This window comes from Tasmannia lanceolata, unplaced genomic scaffold, assembly GCF_043159265.1.
Source record: "Tasmannia lanceolata isolate RefF3 unplaced genomic scaffold, GAP_Taslan_0.1 ptg000006l, whole genome shotgun sequence".
NCBI lineage: Eukaryota > Viridiplantae > Streptophyta > Magnoliopsida > Canellales > Winteraceae > Tasmannia > Tasmannia lanceolata.
The window spans coordinates 37,742,726-37,761,993 of NW_027518683.1; the positions used below are offsets into that span (position 1 = coordinate 37,742,726).

Consider the following 19,268-nt stretch of genomic DNA (forward strand, 5'->3'; position numbering starts at 1 on the left):
GGATTGGGAATATATGCTTAGTGATTGCTTCTCGAACTTTGAACACTGCTAGCTTTTATCAATTTATCTGCCTGATGTTGTTGTTCTATTTGTCGAAGTTTTGGGTCTCCATTGTTTCCGCGGATCTTCTGTAATTTTTCGCTATGCTGTTGTTTTATTAGAATTTTTGCTTCATCAATAATAAACTAATGGATTGAAGTGATTTAGAACTACATTAGTAGTATGATATATACCGAAAAAGAAGAAAATTGCTCTTACCCAAATAGCTGAGTTGATGTGCTAGTGTACACAACCCATTTTGTCAAGGCCGTGCTAATGATAGGTTGTCACGAGGATGATTGCTATGATGAGTCCCGTAGCTTCTCTGGTATTTCTCTCGATCTTTCTCTCGTCTTCAGAATGTAAATATTTCCATAAAACGAATTTGCTTCAAAGATTAAACCGAATCCCGTCTTCGCACGGCACCCGCCTTTTACGGCACCACCGAAAAGCCCGGTTCTACACGGAACTGAACAAAAAACTATCTTTTGGAGCAAAAAACTGCTTCTTAGGAATCGAGAATCACTCTCGGAAACCAAGAATCAATTTCGGGAATAAAAAAGACTACTTTTTTTTAGTACAGGTTGCGATTTTAAATCGCTACCTGGGATTTGACTGCCGACCTGACATTCTATCAGAGGGAAATCGTAGGTTGCGATTTCTAATCAGAAGTTGCAATTTCTTGTGTTTTTTTCCTATATATAGGGACATTTGGAAAACCAAAAATCATATCAGAATCATCTAGATTTTGGTTTTCAGCTATTGTTTTTCCAAAAAATCAGTTTCCTTCAAAGTTTTTAGTTTTCTTTTAGTTTCTTTTGAAAAGAGAGAAGGGGGAGAGAGAGAGAGATACTAGAGAAGCTTTTGGAATTTCCCTAGAAACTGGTATACAGTCATGTCTGACTATCCAGTTTCTCCGAAAATTCCTTACAAATCCCGGGCGTCGGCAGCACTCTGCCGAAATTCTAAGGACTCAGAGCGACACCAAATTACAACGAGCTCTAGGACGCCGGCACTCTGCCGAAATTCCGGGAGCAGCACTATTTTCTTGTTAGGTATATTTACCAGCTTTCTGTATTTCATTTACAAAATTCAGGAGTGGGTAGCTCAAGGGGTTTGGGGATCCTACGGTCCCAAATCCTATAGCCCAAATCCCCTCCTATTTTATTGATTGGATTCTTTTCTTTCTCCTTATCCCACCACTCCATCTCAGACCCTTCCATAGGTCATGAGCGGTAGAAAAGAGAGCTTCGTACTCCTGAGGTGTTGGACAAACGAAAAGAACTGAAACCCTTTTTCCTTTACTTCCAGTCATTTACTTTCAGTCATTTACTTTCCGCTCCATCGAGATCGAGGGTGGCTATAAGAGTTGGGAATTATCTTAAGGCCCCAAGTCACATAGCAAAATCCTTCTTTCTGGTACTATTGAGGATTGACCGATCCTCCTCCCCTTTTTCAATCTTTTCTTACTTTCTTTTTGAAACCCAACCAGAGATTAAGCTTAATCGTAACCCGGGCATGAGGGGTGCCTAACACCTTTCCTAAATGTAACCATATCTCTTACCTAGATTTCTTTTGAGACCATGCCTTTAACAGAGTTAATTACGAGTTCTAGGCCGTAAGCTCGATGGTAACTTTAATCACTGCCTTTCTTATGAAGTTCGGATCTTTATCCCTAGTTCATAAGAAACACAGACATGGGTTCTAGGCCCTAACCTAGATATCGACTCTGAGAATCTCTTTTCTGTGAAATTCAGATCTTTTTTGAATGCCAAATATCATTAATGGGGGAAAGACCGAGGTGGTCCACCCTGAAGGAGAACAAAAAGGAAAAAAAAAGTGAAATTTGGATCTTTATCCCAAGTTTACAGGAAACACAAACATTTACAAACACCCCCTAGCCAAAAGGAAACAAAAAGGACAACAGCCCAACGAGCAAACACTCCCCGCCGCACACGGATGTGGAAAGGCGTTCCCTCTGGATCCGGGATCCACAGCTAGATAACACTTCTGTTAAGTGGTAAGTTTCCATTTGCATTATTTGTGTATTTAAGATGGGGCCCATCCTAGTGACAAACTTTTAGTTCTTTTACTTCACCACAATGTATATATGAAATTTATGACTGTGGGGGCATGCACTCCAAAGTCCAAACCCTACAAATTCTTTTTTCTCTAGCTTTATCTTCTCTCTCTCTCTCTCTCTCTCTCTCTCTCTCTCTCTCTCTCTCCCCTGCTTTAACTTCTTTCTCCAAGCCTTTTCCGTTCATCATTTTTACATAACATTATATCAATGCACTCATCCGTCCTTTCTTGTTTCTTTCTTTCAAGTCTAGTTTCATCTATTGCGAACCCTAGATCTGTCCTGCTCTGATCAGACCACAAGATCTAGGTTTCTCTCATTCGTTTTGCACAAAAAAAAAACCTATGAGTTTCTCTATGCTTCTGTACTAGGGTGTATGCTACTAATGAGTTCCTTTTTTTGGTACTAAATCAATGAGGAATTGTGGCATAGATGGCTGCATGCTGTCCCAAGGAACATAAGTGATGGTCCACAGTTTTTTGGAGTTTATAATATGCATGGAATACGCTAGTTTTTGTGGTCTTCATGGTGTTTATCTGGCCGAAATGGTACCTTGTGTTCGTGAGGCCTGTATGATCCACCTGATGCGTTGGTTGTGGGGATATGTGGTTGCAGTGTTTGCGAATAGTAGATTGCTGTTCTGTTGACTGTAAAGTTACTGGCCTGTTTATGTACGTGCTGCCCTTTTATGATGATCTCCCTGCTTCTCTATTTGTATTGATCTCTTGCTGCTCTATTGGGTGCGAGAGGTAGGTTAAAATCTCCGAAGGATGGTTTAGCTGAATCTAATAGCAGATAGGAGGACTGGTTAATGGAGAACAATCAAATCATGACCTGGTTGGAACAACATGAGCCACAAGTCAGTGCCAACATCATGTTCCCAGTCACAAAAAAAAAGGGACACAATTAAGAATGCTCATTTGATGAAAATATTTCTCATGCTTACTAATTCTTCGAGTTTATTTTCGTGTTGCAGCAGGGAAATAGTCCCTTAGTACTATTATACTTTTAGAGCTCTATGGGAGGAGTTGAATGTGTATTAGCTCTCGTATAATGACTTAGAATTGTTGAATAGACAACGAGAGGAATGTAGAGTGGCTAAATTCCTCTTTGGTCGCAATCCTGAGTATTACTCGTGGGAAGATTGTTTCATAGAGAGGGGATTGGGGTTCTCTCAGTTTCTAGTGGCAGTATTGGTGATGGATCTGCCCTGACAATTGCTTCAAGTAGAGTTGACAATGGCAGAAGCCGAGGTGGTGCCTTTTGGCAGAGGTCATAGAGGTTGTTATTCAGCGTGAGGATGTGGTTGAGTCCACGGGTCAAAAAAGTGCATCCCATGCCTCGATACAGATAATTGTTGGGTTAAGTTTGGAACCTTGCTTGGGTGAATCAGGTTTCTTTTTTTTTTTTGAAATGGCTGGGTGAATCAGGTTTCTTATGCTGTAAACTGTGATGATACATGGCTAAGTGGTCCCATAACAAAAGAGGCTTGAAGTTATAGTAGTGATTCAGTATTACTCTCAAAAGATGAATATGAGAAGCTCACGAAGACCTCCCAGCAATCCACGTGACGTCCATCCTCATCCATTGCTATTATAGTCAAGTCAAGCAATTATGTGCTTGTTTCACAGAGGTCATCTCTTTTGGTCATTTGATCTGGGAGACTTTTGTCATATGGCATTTATCTACATTTTCTTAGTTTGAAAATCTCTCCTCAACTCATTTGTTACCCTTGGTAAATAATTCTTTGTCCACTGTAACTGGTAGGGTTACAATTTGTCCTACCTTTTTCCTTTCAATGTCATCAGTTTTTCATGTTCCTAAGTTTCCTTTTAACTTGTTATCTTTAAGTAAACCAAGTCCCTCGAGTGTTCAATAACCTTTATCATTTGTTTACTAACTAAGTCCTTTAAGTGTTCAATAACCTTTATCCTTTGTTTATGTTTTAACTAAGTCCCTTAAGTGTTCGATTACATTTTTCCTTTGTCTATGTTTTTAGGCCTTTCCTTCATCAAATGTGGCCATGCCATGTCATTCTTGAAAAATCATCAACAAAGATGACAAAATATTTATGGTCCAGACAAGGGAATTATTCTAGTTGGACCCCAAATATTAGAATGAACTATGAATCTATGATGCTTGGCTCACACTCTAAACTACACTTTGAATGGGAAGAGCGTCCGCATCAACTCCTCCGACTCAACTCCCTTCTACCTTGGCCATGTTCCGCGTTTTGCCCTACAGAGTCAATAAAAACTCCTTTGACTCCCGAATTATGACTGCGGCAACTGAGCACTCAGCCGCTTCAATCAAGTACTTGACCGCGTCGTGCCGAGTCGACTAGGATTTTCTTCGGCCGCATTCCGTGTCGCATCTGAGTTTTTAAATACCGATTTAGAGTGTGAGGCCAACATCATAGAGTATTGTTTTATCCTTGAAATGATAGAAGAGAATCAATTCATTTTCTGCAGTTCGTTCTAATATTTGGGGTCGAACCAGAATAAAGCCCTTGTTTGGACATAAATACTTCATAATCTTCATTGATGATTTTTCAAGAATGACATGACCATATTTTTTGAAAGAAAGGTTTGAAGTCTTTTCATTTTTAAAATTTTCAAGAATGACGTTACAAAATCTACATAAGTTTTTGCAGAGAGCCTATTTTGGAAATAATCAGATGTTATTTGTGTTACTTGTATGAGATGTGATTCTTACATGACATTGCATTTCCTTTTAGACTTGGTACTTTGTGCTACTATGTGTGCTTATCTTTGATAGAGGAATGTACTAATGTCATCATCCTTCCAGCAGACCATCATGCTGATTAAATTGTGTTGTGAGAATAAAGCTTGTTTGTCATATCATTTCTTAGTTTTCTCATTTGTAATGACTTGCATGCAGAATTCGATTGGCCGAAGGCTTGAGGATCGCACACCAACACTTGGGGAATATTCAACTAGTTTCTCAGTATCTGACAATTCTTGGTTCTCTAGCACTTGCACTACATGACACGGGACAGGCTAGAGAAATTTTGAAATCATCATTGACATTAGCAAAGACACTTTATGACATCCCAACACAGATCTGGGTGCTCTCTGTTTTAACAGGTATATGTGTTTGAATAGCGTCTTTAAGGCTTTTATTGCTTCAGAGATATTTCCCCCTTACATGAAATTATAGGCCTAGCAGAGCTAGGCACAGTTGGCATGGTAAATTATATATGCCTTCAGGTTTATATGTTCATGATAATATTGGGAGATTTATCATTGTGAAAACTTGATCATATATGCGTAGTAGCATCTTTTCTGATGGAACTTTATTTAAGTTTACAAATGGTATATAAATAATATGAACAACAAGAAATATTTTTTTGAGTGTTTAACAACAAATATATATATATATATATATATATATATATATATATATATAGATAGAGAGAGAGAGAGAGAGAGAGAGAGAGAGAGGAAAATGAATGTGCGCTCGAGCGCATATAAGCTTATATGCTCTCGAGGGCCCAAACACATGGGTCCCACATTTTTTGTGGTGATCCAAACCATTCATTTGCAAGGCCCTTACATAGAGTGTGTACAAAAAATCAGCTCCATAGGATCATCCTAACCCATCCAAAAGTGGAGGGAAACATGGGAAGATTTGTGGACAAATAGTGTCTGTCCATTTTGCCCTCCACTTTTGGATGGGTTAGGATGATCCTATGGAGCTGATTTTTTGTACACACCCTATCTATGTAAGGGCCTTTCAAATGAATGCTTTGGATCATCCTAACAATGTGAGCCCTATATGCGCTCGAGCGCACGATCATTATTCTCATATATATATATATATATATATATATATATATATATATATATATATATATATATATATATGAGCAATGATAGATACAAGGGAGCCCATGCATAAAGTGCCGCAAAAGGGCTCTTCAATTGATCCACGTCATTTTCAGTTACATTTTGAAATCGGTTGAAAAAGTAAAATCAGTTACATTTGATGACTTGGATCCAATCAAAAGCCCTTTTTTGGGTCTTTATGCAAGGGCTCCCTTGTATCTATCATTCCTTATATATATATATATATATATATATATATATATATATATATAGAGAGAGAGAGAGAGAGAGAGAGGAAAAGGATTGTACACTCGAGCGTACCAAGCTTACGGTACGCTCGAGTGCCCAATCACATGTGGGCCCACTTTGTTAGGATGATCCAAAGCATTCATTTGAAAGGCTGTGTACCAAAAATCAGCTCCATAGGATCATCCTAACCCATCCATTTGTGGAGGTAAAAATGGACAGATTCTGTGTGTCCACAAATCTGCCCATTTTTGCCCTCCACTTTTGGAGGGATTAGGATGATTCAATGGAGCTGATTTTTGGTACACACCCTATCTATGATAGGGCCTTGAAAATGAATACTTTGGATCACCACAAAAAATGTGGGACCCATGTGATTGGGCACCATAAGCTTGGTACGCTCGAGTGTACAATCCTTTTCCTCATATATATATATATATATATATATATATATATATATATATATATATATATAGAGAGAGAGAGAGAGAGAGAGAGAGAGAGAGATGGGGCCACATTTTTTATGGGATCCAAAGCATTCATTTGATGGGCCTTTTCGTGGATAGGGTGTCCACCAAAAATCAGCTCCATTGGATCACCTTAGGGTGTCCATTTGTGGGGCAAAAAATGGACAGATTTGTGGACAAACAAATAACTTATCTGCGCTCGAGCGCAGATAGCTTTTCTGCGCTCGAGTGTAGGAAACAAGTGCGGGGCCACATTGTTGGGGTGATCCTAAGCGTTCATTTGAAAGGCCCCATCATGGATGGGGTGTGTACCAAAAATCAGCTTCATTGGATCATCATAGGGTGTCCATTTGTAGGGGTGAAAATGGACAAATACTGTTTGTCCACTAATTTGCCTATTTTTTCACTCCACAAATGGACACCCTAAGATGATCAATGGAGCTGATTTTTGGTGGACACCCTATCCATGAAAGGGTCTTTGCAAATGAATGCTTTGGATCCCGTCAACAATGTGGGCCCACTTCTGTTTTTGCACTCGAGCGCCGATAAGCTTATCTGCGCTCAAGCGCAGGAACCCTTTACTCTCTCTCTCTGTCTCTGTATGTGTGTGTGTATATATATATATAGAGAGAGAGAGAGGGAGAGAGAGAGGGAGAGAGAGAGAGAGAGGGAGAGAGAGAAGGGTTCTTGTGCCCGAGCGCATATAGCTTATCTGCGCTCGAGTGCAGGAAACAAGGGTGGGGCCACATTGTTGGGGTGATCCTAAGCATTCATTTGAAAGGCCCAATCATGGATGGGGTGTGTACCAAAAATCAGCTTCATTGGATCATCATAGGGTGTCCATTTGTGGGGGTGAAAATGGACAGATACTGTTTGTCCACTGATCTGCCCATTTTTTCATCCCACAAATGGACACCCTAAAATGATCCAATGGAGCTGATTTTTGGTGGACATCCTATCCATGAAAGGACCTTCCAAATGAATGCTTTGGAACCCCCCAACAATGTGGGCCCACCCCTGTTTTTGCACTCGAGCGCAGATAAGCTTATCTACTCTCGAGCGCAAAAACTCTCTACTTATATATATATATATATATATATATATATATATATATATATGAGGAAATGGTTTCTGTGCTCGAGCACAGAAACAGGGTGGGGCCACATTTTTTGGTGGGATCCAAAGCATTCATTTGATGGGCCCTTTCATGGATAGGGTGTCCACCAAAAATCAGCTCCATTGGATCACCTTAGGGTGTCCATTTGTGGGCCCAAAAAATGGGCAAATTGTGGACAAACAGTATCTGTCCATTTTTGGCCCCACAAATGGACACCCTATGGTGATCCAATGGAGCTGATTTTTTGTAGGCACCCCATCCATGATGGGGCCTTCCAAATGAATGCTTAGGATCACCCCCCCCCAATGGGCCCCCCACCCTGTTTCTCTGCTCTACCGCAGAAACCCTTCTCTCTCTCTCTCTCTCTCTCTCTATATATATATATATATATATATATATATATATATATATATATATATATATAGCTCACAAACCATATATCCTATAGTTGGTTTAGTCACCCAACCCATTAGGTTATAGTTATGGTTAGGGTTATGATTTGTGGAGGTTTAAAATGGATGGCTAGAAATTATGCTCCTATAGATCAGATTGTTAGGATTATGGTATGGAGATGGTTTCTTAGGAACATCCTATCTATGTGAGGTGCTATAAAATGAATGGGTTGGACTAATCAAACACTTATGGGAGGTGGGGTATTATAAGCTTAGCGCAGGCTGAGCTCTAGCTCACGAACCCGCCCCCTATATATATATATATATATATATATATATATATATATATATATATATATATATATGGAGAGAGAAAACGGTTCCTACACACTTGTGTAGATAAGTTATCTACACACTAGCTTAAAATACAATGGGGGCCCACATTGTTTGGGTGATCCAAGCCATTCATTTTAAAGGCCCTCACATAGATAGGGTGTCCACAAAAAATCAGATCCATAGGATCATCCCAACCCTACGATTTGTGGAGGTAAAATGGACGTCTTTAAACCTTCACAAATTAGTCCATTTTTTGCCTCGACAGTTTGAATGGTTAGGATGATCCTATGGATCTGAGTTTTTGTGGACACCCTATCTATGTGAGGGCCTTAAAAATGAATGGTTTGGATCACCCAAATAATGTGGGCCCCCATTGTATTTTAAGCTAGTGTGTAGATAACTTATCTACACAAGTGTGTAGGAACCGTTTTCTCATATATATATATATTAGGAAAAGGTTTCTGAGCTAGAGCTCAGAAACCATATCTCCCATAATTGTTTGATTCATCCAATCCAGTCATTCTATAGGTTATGATTAGGATTACGGTTATGGATAGGATTGTAGGTTATGGTTAGGTTTATGATTTGTGGAGGTTTAAAATGGATGGGTAGAAGATGTTCTTCTATAGATTGAATGGTTAGGATTATGGTATGGAGATGGTTTGTTAGGAATACCCTATCTATGTGAGGTCCTATAAAATGAATGGGTTGGATGAGTCAAACAACTATGGGAGATGGTGTATTTTGAGCTCTAGCTCAACCTGGGCTCAAGCTTAGAAACCTCGGCCTCTCTCTCTCTCTCTTTATATATATATATATATATATATATATATATATATATAGAGAGAGAGAGAGAGAGAGAGAGAAAACGGTTCCTACACACGTGTAGATAAGTTATCTACACACTAGCTTAAAATACAGTGGGGGCCATATTATTTGGGTGATCCAAACCATTCATTTTTAAGGCCCTCACATAGATAGGGTGTCCACAAAAAATCAGATCCATAGGATCATCCTAACCATTCGAACTGTGGAGGCAAAAATTGGACTAGTTTGTGAAGGTTTAAAGACATCTATTTTACCTCCACAAATCGTAGGGTTGGGATGATCCTATGGATCTGATTTTTTGTAGACACCCTATCTATGTGAGGGCCTTTAAAATGGATGGCTTGGATCACCCAAACAATGTGGGCCCCCACTGTATTTTAAGCTAGTGTGTAGAGAACTCTCTACACGTGTAGGAACTGTTCTCTCATATATATATATATGAGGAAATGGTTTGTGAGCAGCTGGTCAGATAGATAGCTTATCTGAGCATGGATTTTTAAACAAGGGTGGGCCCACATTTTGGGGGTGATCCTAAGCATTCATTTCGAAGGCCCCATCATGGATGGGGTGATGTAGTGCCAACATGGCAGCCATGTCAAGCCTAGGTGTTTTTGGTGAAGTTCCAAGGTGCAATCCTGCAGTAATGTTGCTGGCCCGTTTTTGAATCTCTTTTTTGGACCTCTAAATGCTAGAATTATGGAAAGTGGTAGACTACAAAGTTGTAGGTCTCTTTGAGATCTTTCCAACAAGTATTTGTGCTTGAAAATTGGACAATAGGGTAGAAAGTTATGGCAGTTTTTGTGGATTGTGTCTGTGGGTTCCCAAAACAGTCAAAGTTAGTGAGTTCCTATGCAATTAATATTATGTTAGTCCCTAAGCTAGCTAGTGGAGGAGCTTGAACGAATTTGCTTTGGTTTTCTTTTATTTAAAGAGTTAGAAACTATCTTGAGAGTGGATTTTGGATGTTGATTAACTTATGTAATTGATGGAATATGAATTGGGTTGAGCTTTGCTCCCATTTTCTTCTTCTTCTCTAAGTTGTGTTCTTGATTTCTAATTTCTCTTCTTCTTCCCTCTTAAGCACCCGCATTATCTGGTATCAAAGCCAACGTTACTCTCTTGGTTTCATGGCGGCACGAAGAGGTAGAGGAAGGCGTGGTAACCAAATGATGGAAGATTTGAGAGATGAAAGAGATGATGAACTTCAAGCACTTCGAAGACTAGTTGAGCAACTTACCATGCGACTTGAACGCCAAGAGACTCGTAGTGAGCGTGGTAGATCAAGCCGTGGAGGTTCTAGTGATGAATCCGATGTGAATCCCTTCGCCAATACTGGTGAAGAGGCTAGGTTGGGAAGGTTCTATCGTGATTTCGACATCGTCAAGATTGACTTGCCGGAGTTCCATGGTCGTCTACAACCCGAAGAGTTTCTTGAATGGCCTAATGCCATTGAGAAGTTCTTTGATTACAAGGAGATACTCGAAGGCCAACGTGTGAAGCTTGTGGCTACAAGGCTTCGTGGCTACGCTTCAACATGGTGGGATAAGGTTCAAGAGATGAGAATCTGCTAAGGAAAGTGTAAGATCTCTTCTTGGGAGAAAATGAAGTCAAGGCTTAAGGAGAAATTTCTTCCGTTAGATTTTTCCCAAATTATCTTTTCTTAATTCAACAACCTACGCCAAGAATCCAAGAGTGTGTTGGACTACACCGAAGAATTCTACAAACTCATGGCTCGTAATGATATTCAAGAGGGTGAAGATCAACTTGTGGCAAGGTATGTTGATGGTTTGAAGTTTTCCATTCGTGATGAGGTGGAAATGCACCGATCATTGAGTGTCAATGATGCTTATCAGCTAGCTTTGAAGGTGGAGGCTAAGCTTTCTCATCGTGGTGCTAAAAAGTATGTGGATGTTCGTAGTCTCTATCCTTCTTCTAAAGGTGAATCTTCACATGGTGGAGATACAAAGTCAAGGTCCGAATATCAACAAAAATTCTACAAAATCAGCCCCTACACATCAAGTTGAAAATCAGCCCAATCGCCCCAACAATTCAAATGCTTGTTTCAAGTGTGGTCAAGTTGGCCATCGTTTCAAAGATTGTCCAAAGAGGCAAGTAGTGGCCTTCGGTGATGAAGAAAATGATGATAATTTTGTTGATGATTTAAATCAGCCATATATGATGAGGAAGATGACATACAACATGAAGAAATCGAACCCGAAGAAGGAGAAAGCTTGGTGATCCAAAGAGCACTTGCTACACCAAAGGTTGAATCCGATGATGATTGGCTCCGTTCCAATATTTTCAAGACTCGATGCAAATCTCATGACAAGGTTTGCACCATTGTGATCGATGGTGGGAGTTGTGAGAACATCGTATCTCATGACATGGTGAACAAGCTCAAGCTCAAAACCGAACCACATCCAAAGCCCTATTGGATTGTATGGTTTAAGAAGGGTAATGAGGTAAAAGTTACTAAACGATGTTTAGTTTCATTTTCTATGGGTAAGAATTACCATGATCAAGTTTGGTGTAATGTTGTCCCTATGGATGTGTGTCACATACTCTTAGGAAGGCCATGGCAATATGATAGAAATGTTACCCATGATAGTTGTAAAAATACATATACCTTTCGAATGGGAAAAGTGGAGATTGTTCTTTTGTCTAGTAAAGAGGAAAAGACACCCAAATCTTTACAAGAGGAGGGTAGTAATTTTCTCATTTCATCAATGTTTGCAAGAGAAAGTGAGAGTAGTGGTGTCATTTACATGCTAGTGGCGAAAGATTTGGGAATGTCCTTTAATGTGCCTAGTGAGTTAGAACTTCTCTCGGAGGAATTTAAGAATGTCACACCCGATGAGTTGCCCAATGGACTCCCTCCTTTAAGAGACATTCAACATCAAATTGATTTGATTCCCGGTTCTAATCTTCCCAACAAGGCTCACTACCGTATGAGTCCTAAAGAGCAAGAAAAGTTGAATAAGCAAGTCATGGAATTGTTGAAGAAAGGTTACATCAAAGAAAGCATGAGTCCTTGTGCGGTGCCGGCATTACTTACTCCAAAGAAAGATGGAACATTGCGTATGTGTGTGGATAGTCGTGCCATAAACTGGATCACTATCAAATACCGGTTTCCCATTCCAAGAATTGATGATATGTTTGACATGCTTGTCGGTGCAAAGATATTTTCCAAGATTGATCTTAGAGGCGGCTACCATCAAATTCGAATCAAGCCGGGTGATGAATGGAAGACCGCTTTCAAGACATGTGAAGGCTTATATGAGTGGCTTGTTATGCCATTTGGTCTCTCCAATGCTCCAAGTACCTTCATGCGGGTACTGAATCAAGTCCTTCGCCCTTTCATTGAAAAGTTTGTTGTTGTTTATTTTGATGACATTCTTATTTATAGTCATGATAAAAGTGAGCATGTAGAACATTTGAAGGTTATTCTAACCACTTTGAGAGGTGAAAAACTCTATGTAAACCTCAAAAAGTGTTCTTTTATGACAACTAGCCTAGCTTTCGTAGGCTTTGTTTTGACTTCAACAGGGATTAGAGTGGATGATGAGAAGATCAAAGTTGTCCAAGAATGGTCTACTCCAAAGAGCTTGCAAGAAGTGAGGAGTTTTCATGGATTGGCCTCATTTTATCGCCGATTCATAAGAAATTTCAGCACTATATCAGCCCCCTTGACGGATTGCATGAAGAAAGATGGGTTCAGATGGACTATGGAGGCCAAAAAGAGTTTTCAACTTATAAAGGGCAAGTTGTCTAGTGCTCCTGTGCTTGCTTTGCCGGACTTTGAGAAGATGTTCGAGGTTGATTGTGATGCCTCTCATGTGGGCATTGACAGAGTACTTAGCCAAGAAGGTCATCCCATTGCCTTCTTTAGTGAAAAACTCAATGAAGCAAAGAAGAAGTACTCTACCTATGATGTGGAATTTTATGCCATTGTTCAAGCACTTCGGCATTGGCAATCGTATTTTGTTCAAAGGGAGTTTGTTTTGAATTCCGATCATGAAGCTCTCATACAAATCAACAATCAAGGAAGCCTAAATCGAAGACATACAAAGTGGGTTTCTTTCTTACAAGAATATACTTTTGTGTTAAAGCATAAGAGCGGAAAGTGCAATCAAGCGGCGGATGCTCTTAGTAGAAGAGTGGCTCTTCTTAATTCTGTGAGTGTGCAACTTGAAGGGTTTGATACCATTAGAGACATGTATGCAAATGATGAAGACTTTGGTGAAATTTGGAAGCTTTGCAAAGAAGGGAAGCATGAAGATTATCTTCTTCAAGATGATTTTCTCTTTAAGGGGAGTCGCTTATGCATTCCAAAATGCTCCCTTAGAGAGTATGTTATAAAAGAACTACATTCGGGAGGTTTGGGAGGACATTTTGGAAGAGACAAAACTATTTTGCTAGTGAAAGAAAAGTTTTTTTGGCCGACCATTTACCAAGATGTGATGCGTTATGTGAAGAGGTGCCGAATATGCCAAACATGCAAGGGACAAACTCAAAACACCGGTAGCTACACTCCACTTCCACTTCCTAATGCTCCATGGGAAGATGTTAGTATGGATTTTGTGGTTGGCTTGCCGAAAACTCAAAGAGGTAACGATTCCATCTTCGTAGTTGTTGGTCGCTTCTCTAAAATGGTCCATTTCATTCCTTGCAAGAAGACTATGGATGCTTCTTATGTTGCTAATCTTTATTTCAATGAGGTAGTTAAGCATCATGGTATTCCGAAGTCCATTGTTTCGGATAGGGATACTAAATTCCTTAGTCATTTTTGGAGATGCTTATGGAAAAGAATTGCTACTCTTTTGCTCTATAATAGCGCCTATCACCCTCAAACCGATGGACAAACCGAGGTGGTGAATCGAACTTTGGGAAACTTGCTTAGGAGTTTGGCGGCAAAGAGGCCCAAGCAATGGGATATGGTGCTCCCTCAAGCAGAGTTTTCTTATAATTATGTTGTGAATTGTTCTACCGGTAAGAGCCCATTTGAAGTGATTTATGGAAACACTTCAAAACACTATCTTGATCTTGCACCCATTCCCGATCCATCGTTGTCCAACAAGAAGGCGGAAGATTTTGCTACTACCATGACAAAGATTCATGAAGAATCTTGACGAATCTTGAAGAAAATACCGAGAAGTAAAAGCAAGCGGCCAATACTCATCGCCGAATCAAAATCTTCAACGAAGGTGATCTTGTGTGGGTTTGTTTGAAGAAGGAATGATTTCCAGCCGGATCCTATAACAAGCTCAAGGAGAAGAAGATTGGTCCATGTCAAATTCTCAAGAAAATCAACGACAACGCATACAAGATTGAGCTCCCTCCAAATATCAATACTCATCCAACTTTCAATGTCAAAGACTTGACAACTTATCATGGAGAGCTTGATGAGAACTCGTGGGCGAGTTCTTTCTCACCTGGAGATGATGATATAGTGCCAACATGGCAGCCATGTCAAGCCTAGGTGTTTTTGGTGGAGTTCCAAGGTGCAATCCTACAGTAATGTTGCTGGCCCGTTTTTGAATCTCTTTTTTGGACCTCTAAATGCTAGAATTATGGAAAGTGGTAGGCTACAAAGTTGTAGGTCTCTTTGAGATCTTTCCAACAAGTATTTGTGCTTGAAAATTGGACAATAGGGTAGAAAGTTATGGCAGTTTTTGTGGACTGTGTCTGTGGGTTCCCAAAACAGTCAAAGTTAGTGAGTTCCTATGCAATTAATGTTATGTTAGTCCCTAAGCTAGCTAGTGGAGGAGCTTGAACGAATTTGCTTTGGTTTTCTTTTATTTAAAGAGTTAGAAACTATCTTGAGAGTGGATTTTGGATGTTGATTAACTTATGTAATTGATGGAATATGAATTTGGTTGAGCTTTGCTCCCATTTTCTTCTTCTTCTCTAAGTTGTGTTCTTGATTTCTAATTTCTCTTCTTCTTCCCTCTTAAGCACCCACATTAGGTGTGTACCAAAATCAGCTCCATTGGATCATCTTAGGGTGTCCATTTGTGTGTGGAAAAATGGACAGATAATGTTTGTCCACAAATCTGCCCATTTTTCCCTCCACAAATGGAAGGGTTAAGATGATCTAATGGAGCTAATTTTTGATACACACCCCTCCATGATGGGGCCTGCTTAGGATCACCCCTAAAATGTGGGCCCACCCTTGTTTTAAAAATCCATGCTCAGATAAGCTATCTGAGCAGCTGCTCACAAACCATTTCCTCTCTCTCTCTCTATATATATATCTGAGCAGCTGCTCACAAACCATTTCCTCTCTCTCTCTCTCTATATATATATATATATATGGGAAAACTGTTTATGAGCTCGAGCGTCAAAACTCATGTGGGCCCACATTTTTGGGGTGATCCAAGCATTCATTTGAAAGGCCTTTTTACATAATATTAAGTTCTTACATGATGATGAGATGGAGAAGAGGAGATGGAGAATGGCGTAAAATAGAGAGAGTAACTGTTCTCTCCACACGAGAAATATATGTGTGATACAATGGCCAAGGTACCCTTAATGAGAGTAATGTGTCTAACAGTGTGGTGCGTCTAACAACGAATACATCTAACACTCCTCAAGCTGGAATGTATATATCATACATTCCTAACTTGTTACGAGCATGCCTTAACATGGCAGGCCCTAATGGTTTAGTGAACTCATCTGCAAGCCGGTCTGCTGATCGAGTGAACATGGTGCATATTTCTCCTCTCTGAATTCTCTGACGAATTAAATGCCAGTCCACTTCAATGTGTTTGTTCGCTCAGGGAAGTCTGGGTTGTTGGCCATATGAATTGCAAATCTGTTATCACAATACAGTCGTGCTGGTCCTGAGGTTAAAAACCAATTTCTGATAGGAAAGAATGTAACCAAAACAACCCTCCACTCATGTATGACATAGCTCTGTATTATGATTTTGCACTGGATTTAGATACAATATCCTGCTTTATACTTCTCCAGGACACCATATTACCTCAAACAAATGTACATTAACCAGTTGTGGACCTCCTTTCTGCTAGAGACCCTGCCCAATCTACATCAGTAAATCCCTCTAAGCTCTCATGACCGTGTTTCCTAAAACACAAGCATTTTCCTGGTGTGCGCTTCAAGTATTTGACAATCTGAATCACTGTTGCCCAATGGGAGGTGCGAGGAGAGCTCATAAACTGACCGACCACTCCTACGGCATATGAGATATTAGGACGAGTGACTGTCAAATAAATTAGCTTCCCAACTAATCTCCTGTATCGACCTGGATCATCCAACGAGTCGTTTTGATCTGGAAAGAGTTTTACATTCGGATCCATAGGCATAGATGCTGGTTTTATCCCCATGGAACCAGTCTCCTATAGAATATCTAACGTATACTTCCTTTGTGAGAGAGAAAGACATAACGAGAATATGCTACCTCAATGCCAAGGAAATATCAGAGAAGGCCCAAGTCTTTTGTTGAGAATTCTCCCTGGAGGAAAGTCTTCAATCTATTTATTCCACCTTTGTTATTTCCAGTGATCACAATATCATCCACGTAAACAACCAAGAATATATAACCAACAGTGGACTGGTAGCTGAAAACAGAATGATCAACAGCACACTGCTTCATACCAAAGCGCAAAACCGCATCACTGAACCGGCCGAACCATGCCGCCGGACACTCCGTCAGTCCATAAATTGCTTTCCTAAGGCGACAAACTGACAAACCCATCTTCCCCTGAGCAACATACCCAGGAGGTTGCTCCATATATACCTCCTCAGTGAGGTCTCCATGAAGGAATGCATTTTTAACATCCAACTCATAAAGGGGCCACCCACGGTTCACAGTAATGGAGATCAGAATCTGGACATAAGGTATCTTGGCCACAGGTGAGAATGTCTCCTGATAGCCTACTCCAAATGTTTGAGTATAACCTTCGGCTACAAGACGCGCATTGAGATGCTCAACGATCCCATCAGGTAAGTAATTAATAGTAAATACCCATCGACACCCAACAGGCTGTGCTCCAGAGGGAAGAGGAACAAGTTACCACGTGTTATTAGAATGAAGGACAGCCATCTCAACCTCCATGGTAGCCCGCCACCTAGGATGGGCAAGAGCATCTGAAACTGTCTTAGGCACAGAAAAAGGACACACTAGAGAAAAAAGAGCGAAACGAGGGTGAAAGATGCTCATATGAAACAAACTGAGAAATAGGATGTGCAGTAGTGCAGGAGCGAGTGCGAGAAGCAGTAGAAGAACTACCTAATGGAAATCATCCGACTGAGGAAAAAGATTAGCAGGCGGAGGTGATAGCCTAACAGTTGGAAGAACATCCTGACATGCTCCATAGGTATAGACTTTCGGCTTAGAGATAGGGGGAATACAGTGGTCTCTGTAGTAGTCATCACGGGAATAATGTCATGAGGAGTGTCCAGAGGACTAGACGGGAGTGGGAGCAGCAGACTGGGTAGCTCAACAGGAGCTGTAGGAGGATCAGAAGAAGAGAGAGTATCCTCAAAGAAAGTGACATCTGCAGAAACAAAGGTTTTCTGCTGCCTAGGACTATAACACTTGTATCCTTTTTTTGTACGAGAGTAACCCAAAAAGATACATTTCTCAGCTCGAGGATCCAGTTTGTCAAGGCCAGGAGCTAATTTGTTAACAAAACAGGTGTTGCTAAATACACATGGGATCAAGGGAAAGGGATCACCTAATGGATATAGGACAGAAAACGGTGTCTGTCCAGATAGAACAGAAGAAGGGAGACGATTCCCTAAGAAGCAAGTCGTGAGGACTGCATCACCCAATAAACTTTGGGTACTCGCATCTGGATCATGTTAGTGCGAGTCATATCCAATACGTATCTTATCTTCCTCTCAGCGACACCATTCTGTTGTCAAGTATAAGCGCATGATGACTCATGGATGATGCTACAGGATTCAAGAAATTGCTGAAAACCATTACAGGTAGAGAAATACTCTTTGGCGTTATCAATGCGCAAGCAAGAAATAGAGCATTTAAATTGATTCACAATTTCAAAATAAAAGCGACAAAATGCTTTAAAAACTTCAGAACGATCTTCAAGTAGAGACAACCATGTAGCACGCAAGAAGTCATCCACAAACATAACAAAGTATCGAAAACCATATAAAGAAAAAGTACGTGAAGGACCCCAGACATCTGAATGAATAAGTTCAAAAGGACTCGACGAACGACGAACACCAAGTGAAGGAAAAGACACTCAATGGTGCTTGCCCAACTCACAAGACTCACAAGAAAACGACTTAATAGAACTAGTAATAAAGGAAGATTTGAAAAGCTTCTCAGCAGGAGGGTGGCCCAAACGAGAGTGCCACTGATAAGCATCAACAGAAGTACGAAGAGCAGCACCAGCAGGCCTCGAATCAAGATAATATAGGCCACCAATCTCACGGTCCAAACCAATACTCATCCCAGTCTTCAGATCCTGAAACGTACAATAAGAATGAAAGAAAGAAACAGAACAATTTACAGTTTCTGTCAATTGATGCACAGACAATAGACTAACAGGAAATGAAGGAACTAAAAGTACTGAAGATAAACAAAGGCCATTAGAGATGGAGACTACACCAACCCTAGAGATAGTTGTGTAGTTCTATCTACTAATGTAACAGTATGAGGTACATTAGGAGATGCAGACTGGAAAGAAGGAGATTAAAATTCCCAGTTATGTGATGAGATGCTCTTGAATCAATGAGCCATGATTTAGAAGCAGATCCAGAAAGAAAACTACTGGCCGGGCAAATGTGGCATTGGGCGACTCGCCTCTGTCACGTAGGCGCACAAGTTCCTCATATTCAGCATGATTGCAAAGTATTGAGTTTGGAGAGGCGGATGTAGCAGAAGCAACAAGAGCAGTAGGGGTGAAGCTCTGGATGTGAAGTATA

The 19,268-nt window shown here is 40.3% G+C and overlaps 1 protein-coding gene across 1 annotated transcript in view; it reads left to right on the top strand.

Annotated features, from left to right (window-relative positions):
* LOC143880272 (Tetratricopeptide repeat (TPR)-like superfamily protein) overlaps positions 1 to 19,268 on the top strand; it is a 75,865-nt gene that overhangs the window by 52,765 nt on the left and 3,832 nt on the right. The window contains exon 11 of the mRNA XM_077383115.1: positions 5,021 to 5,226. Within this exon, the coding sequence (XP_077239230.1) occupies positions 5,021 to 5,226 (206 nt within the window). The remainder of the gene's footprint in view (positions 1 to 5,020; positions 5,227 to 19,268) is intronic.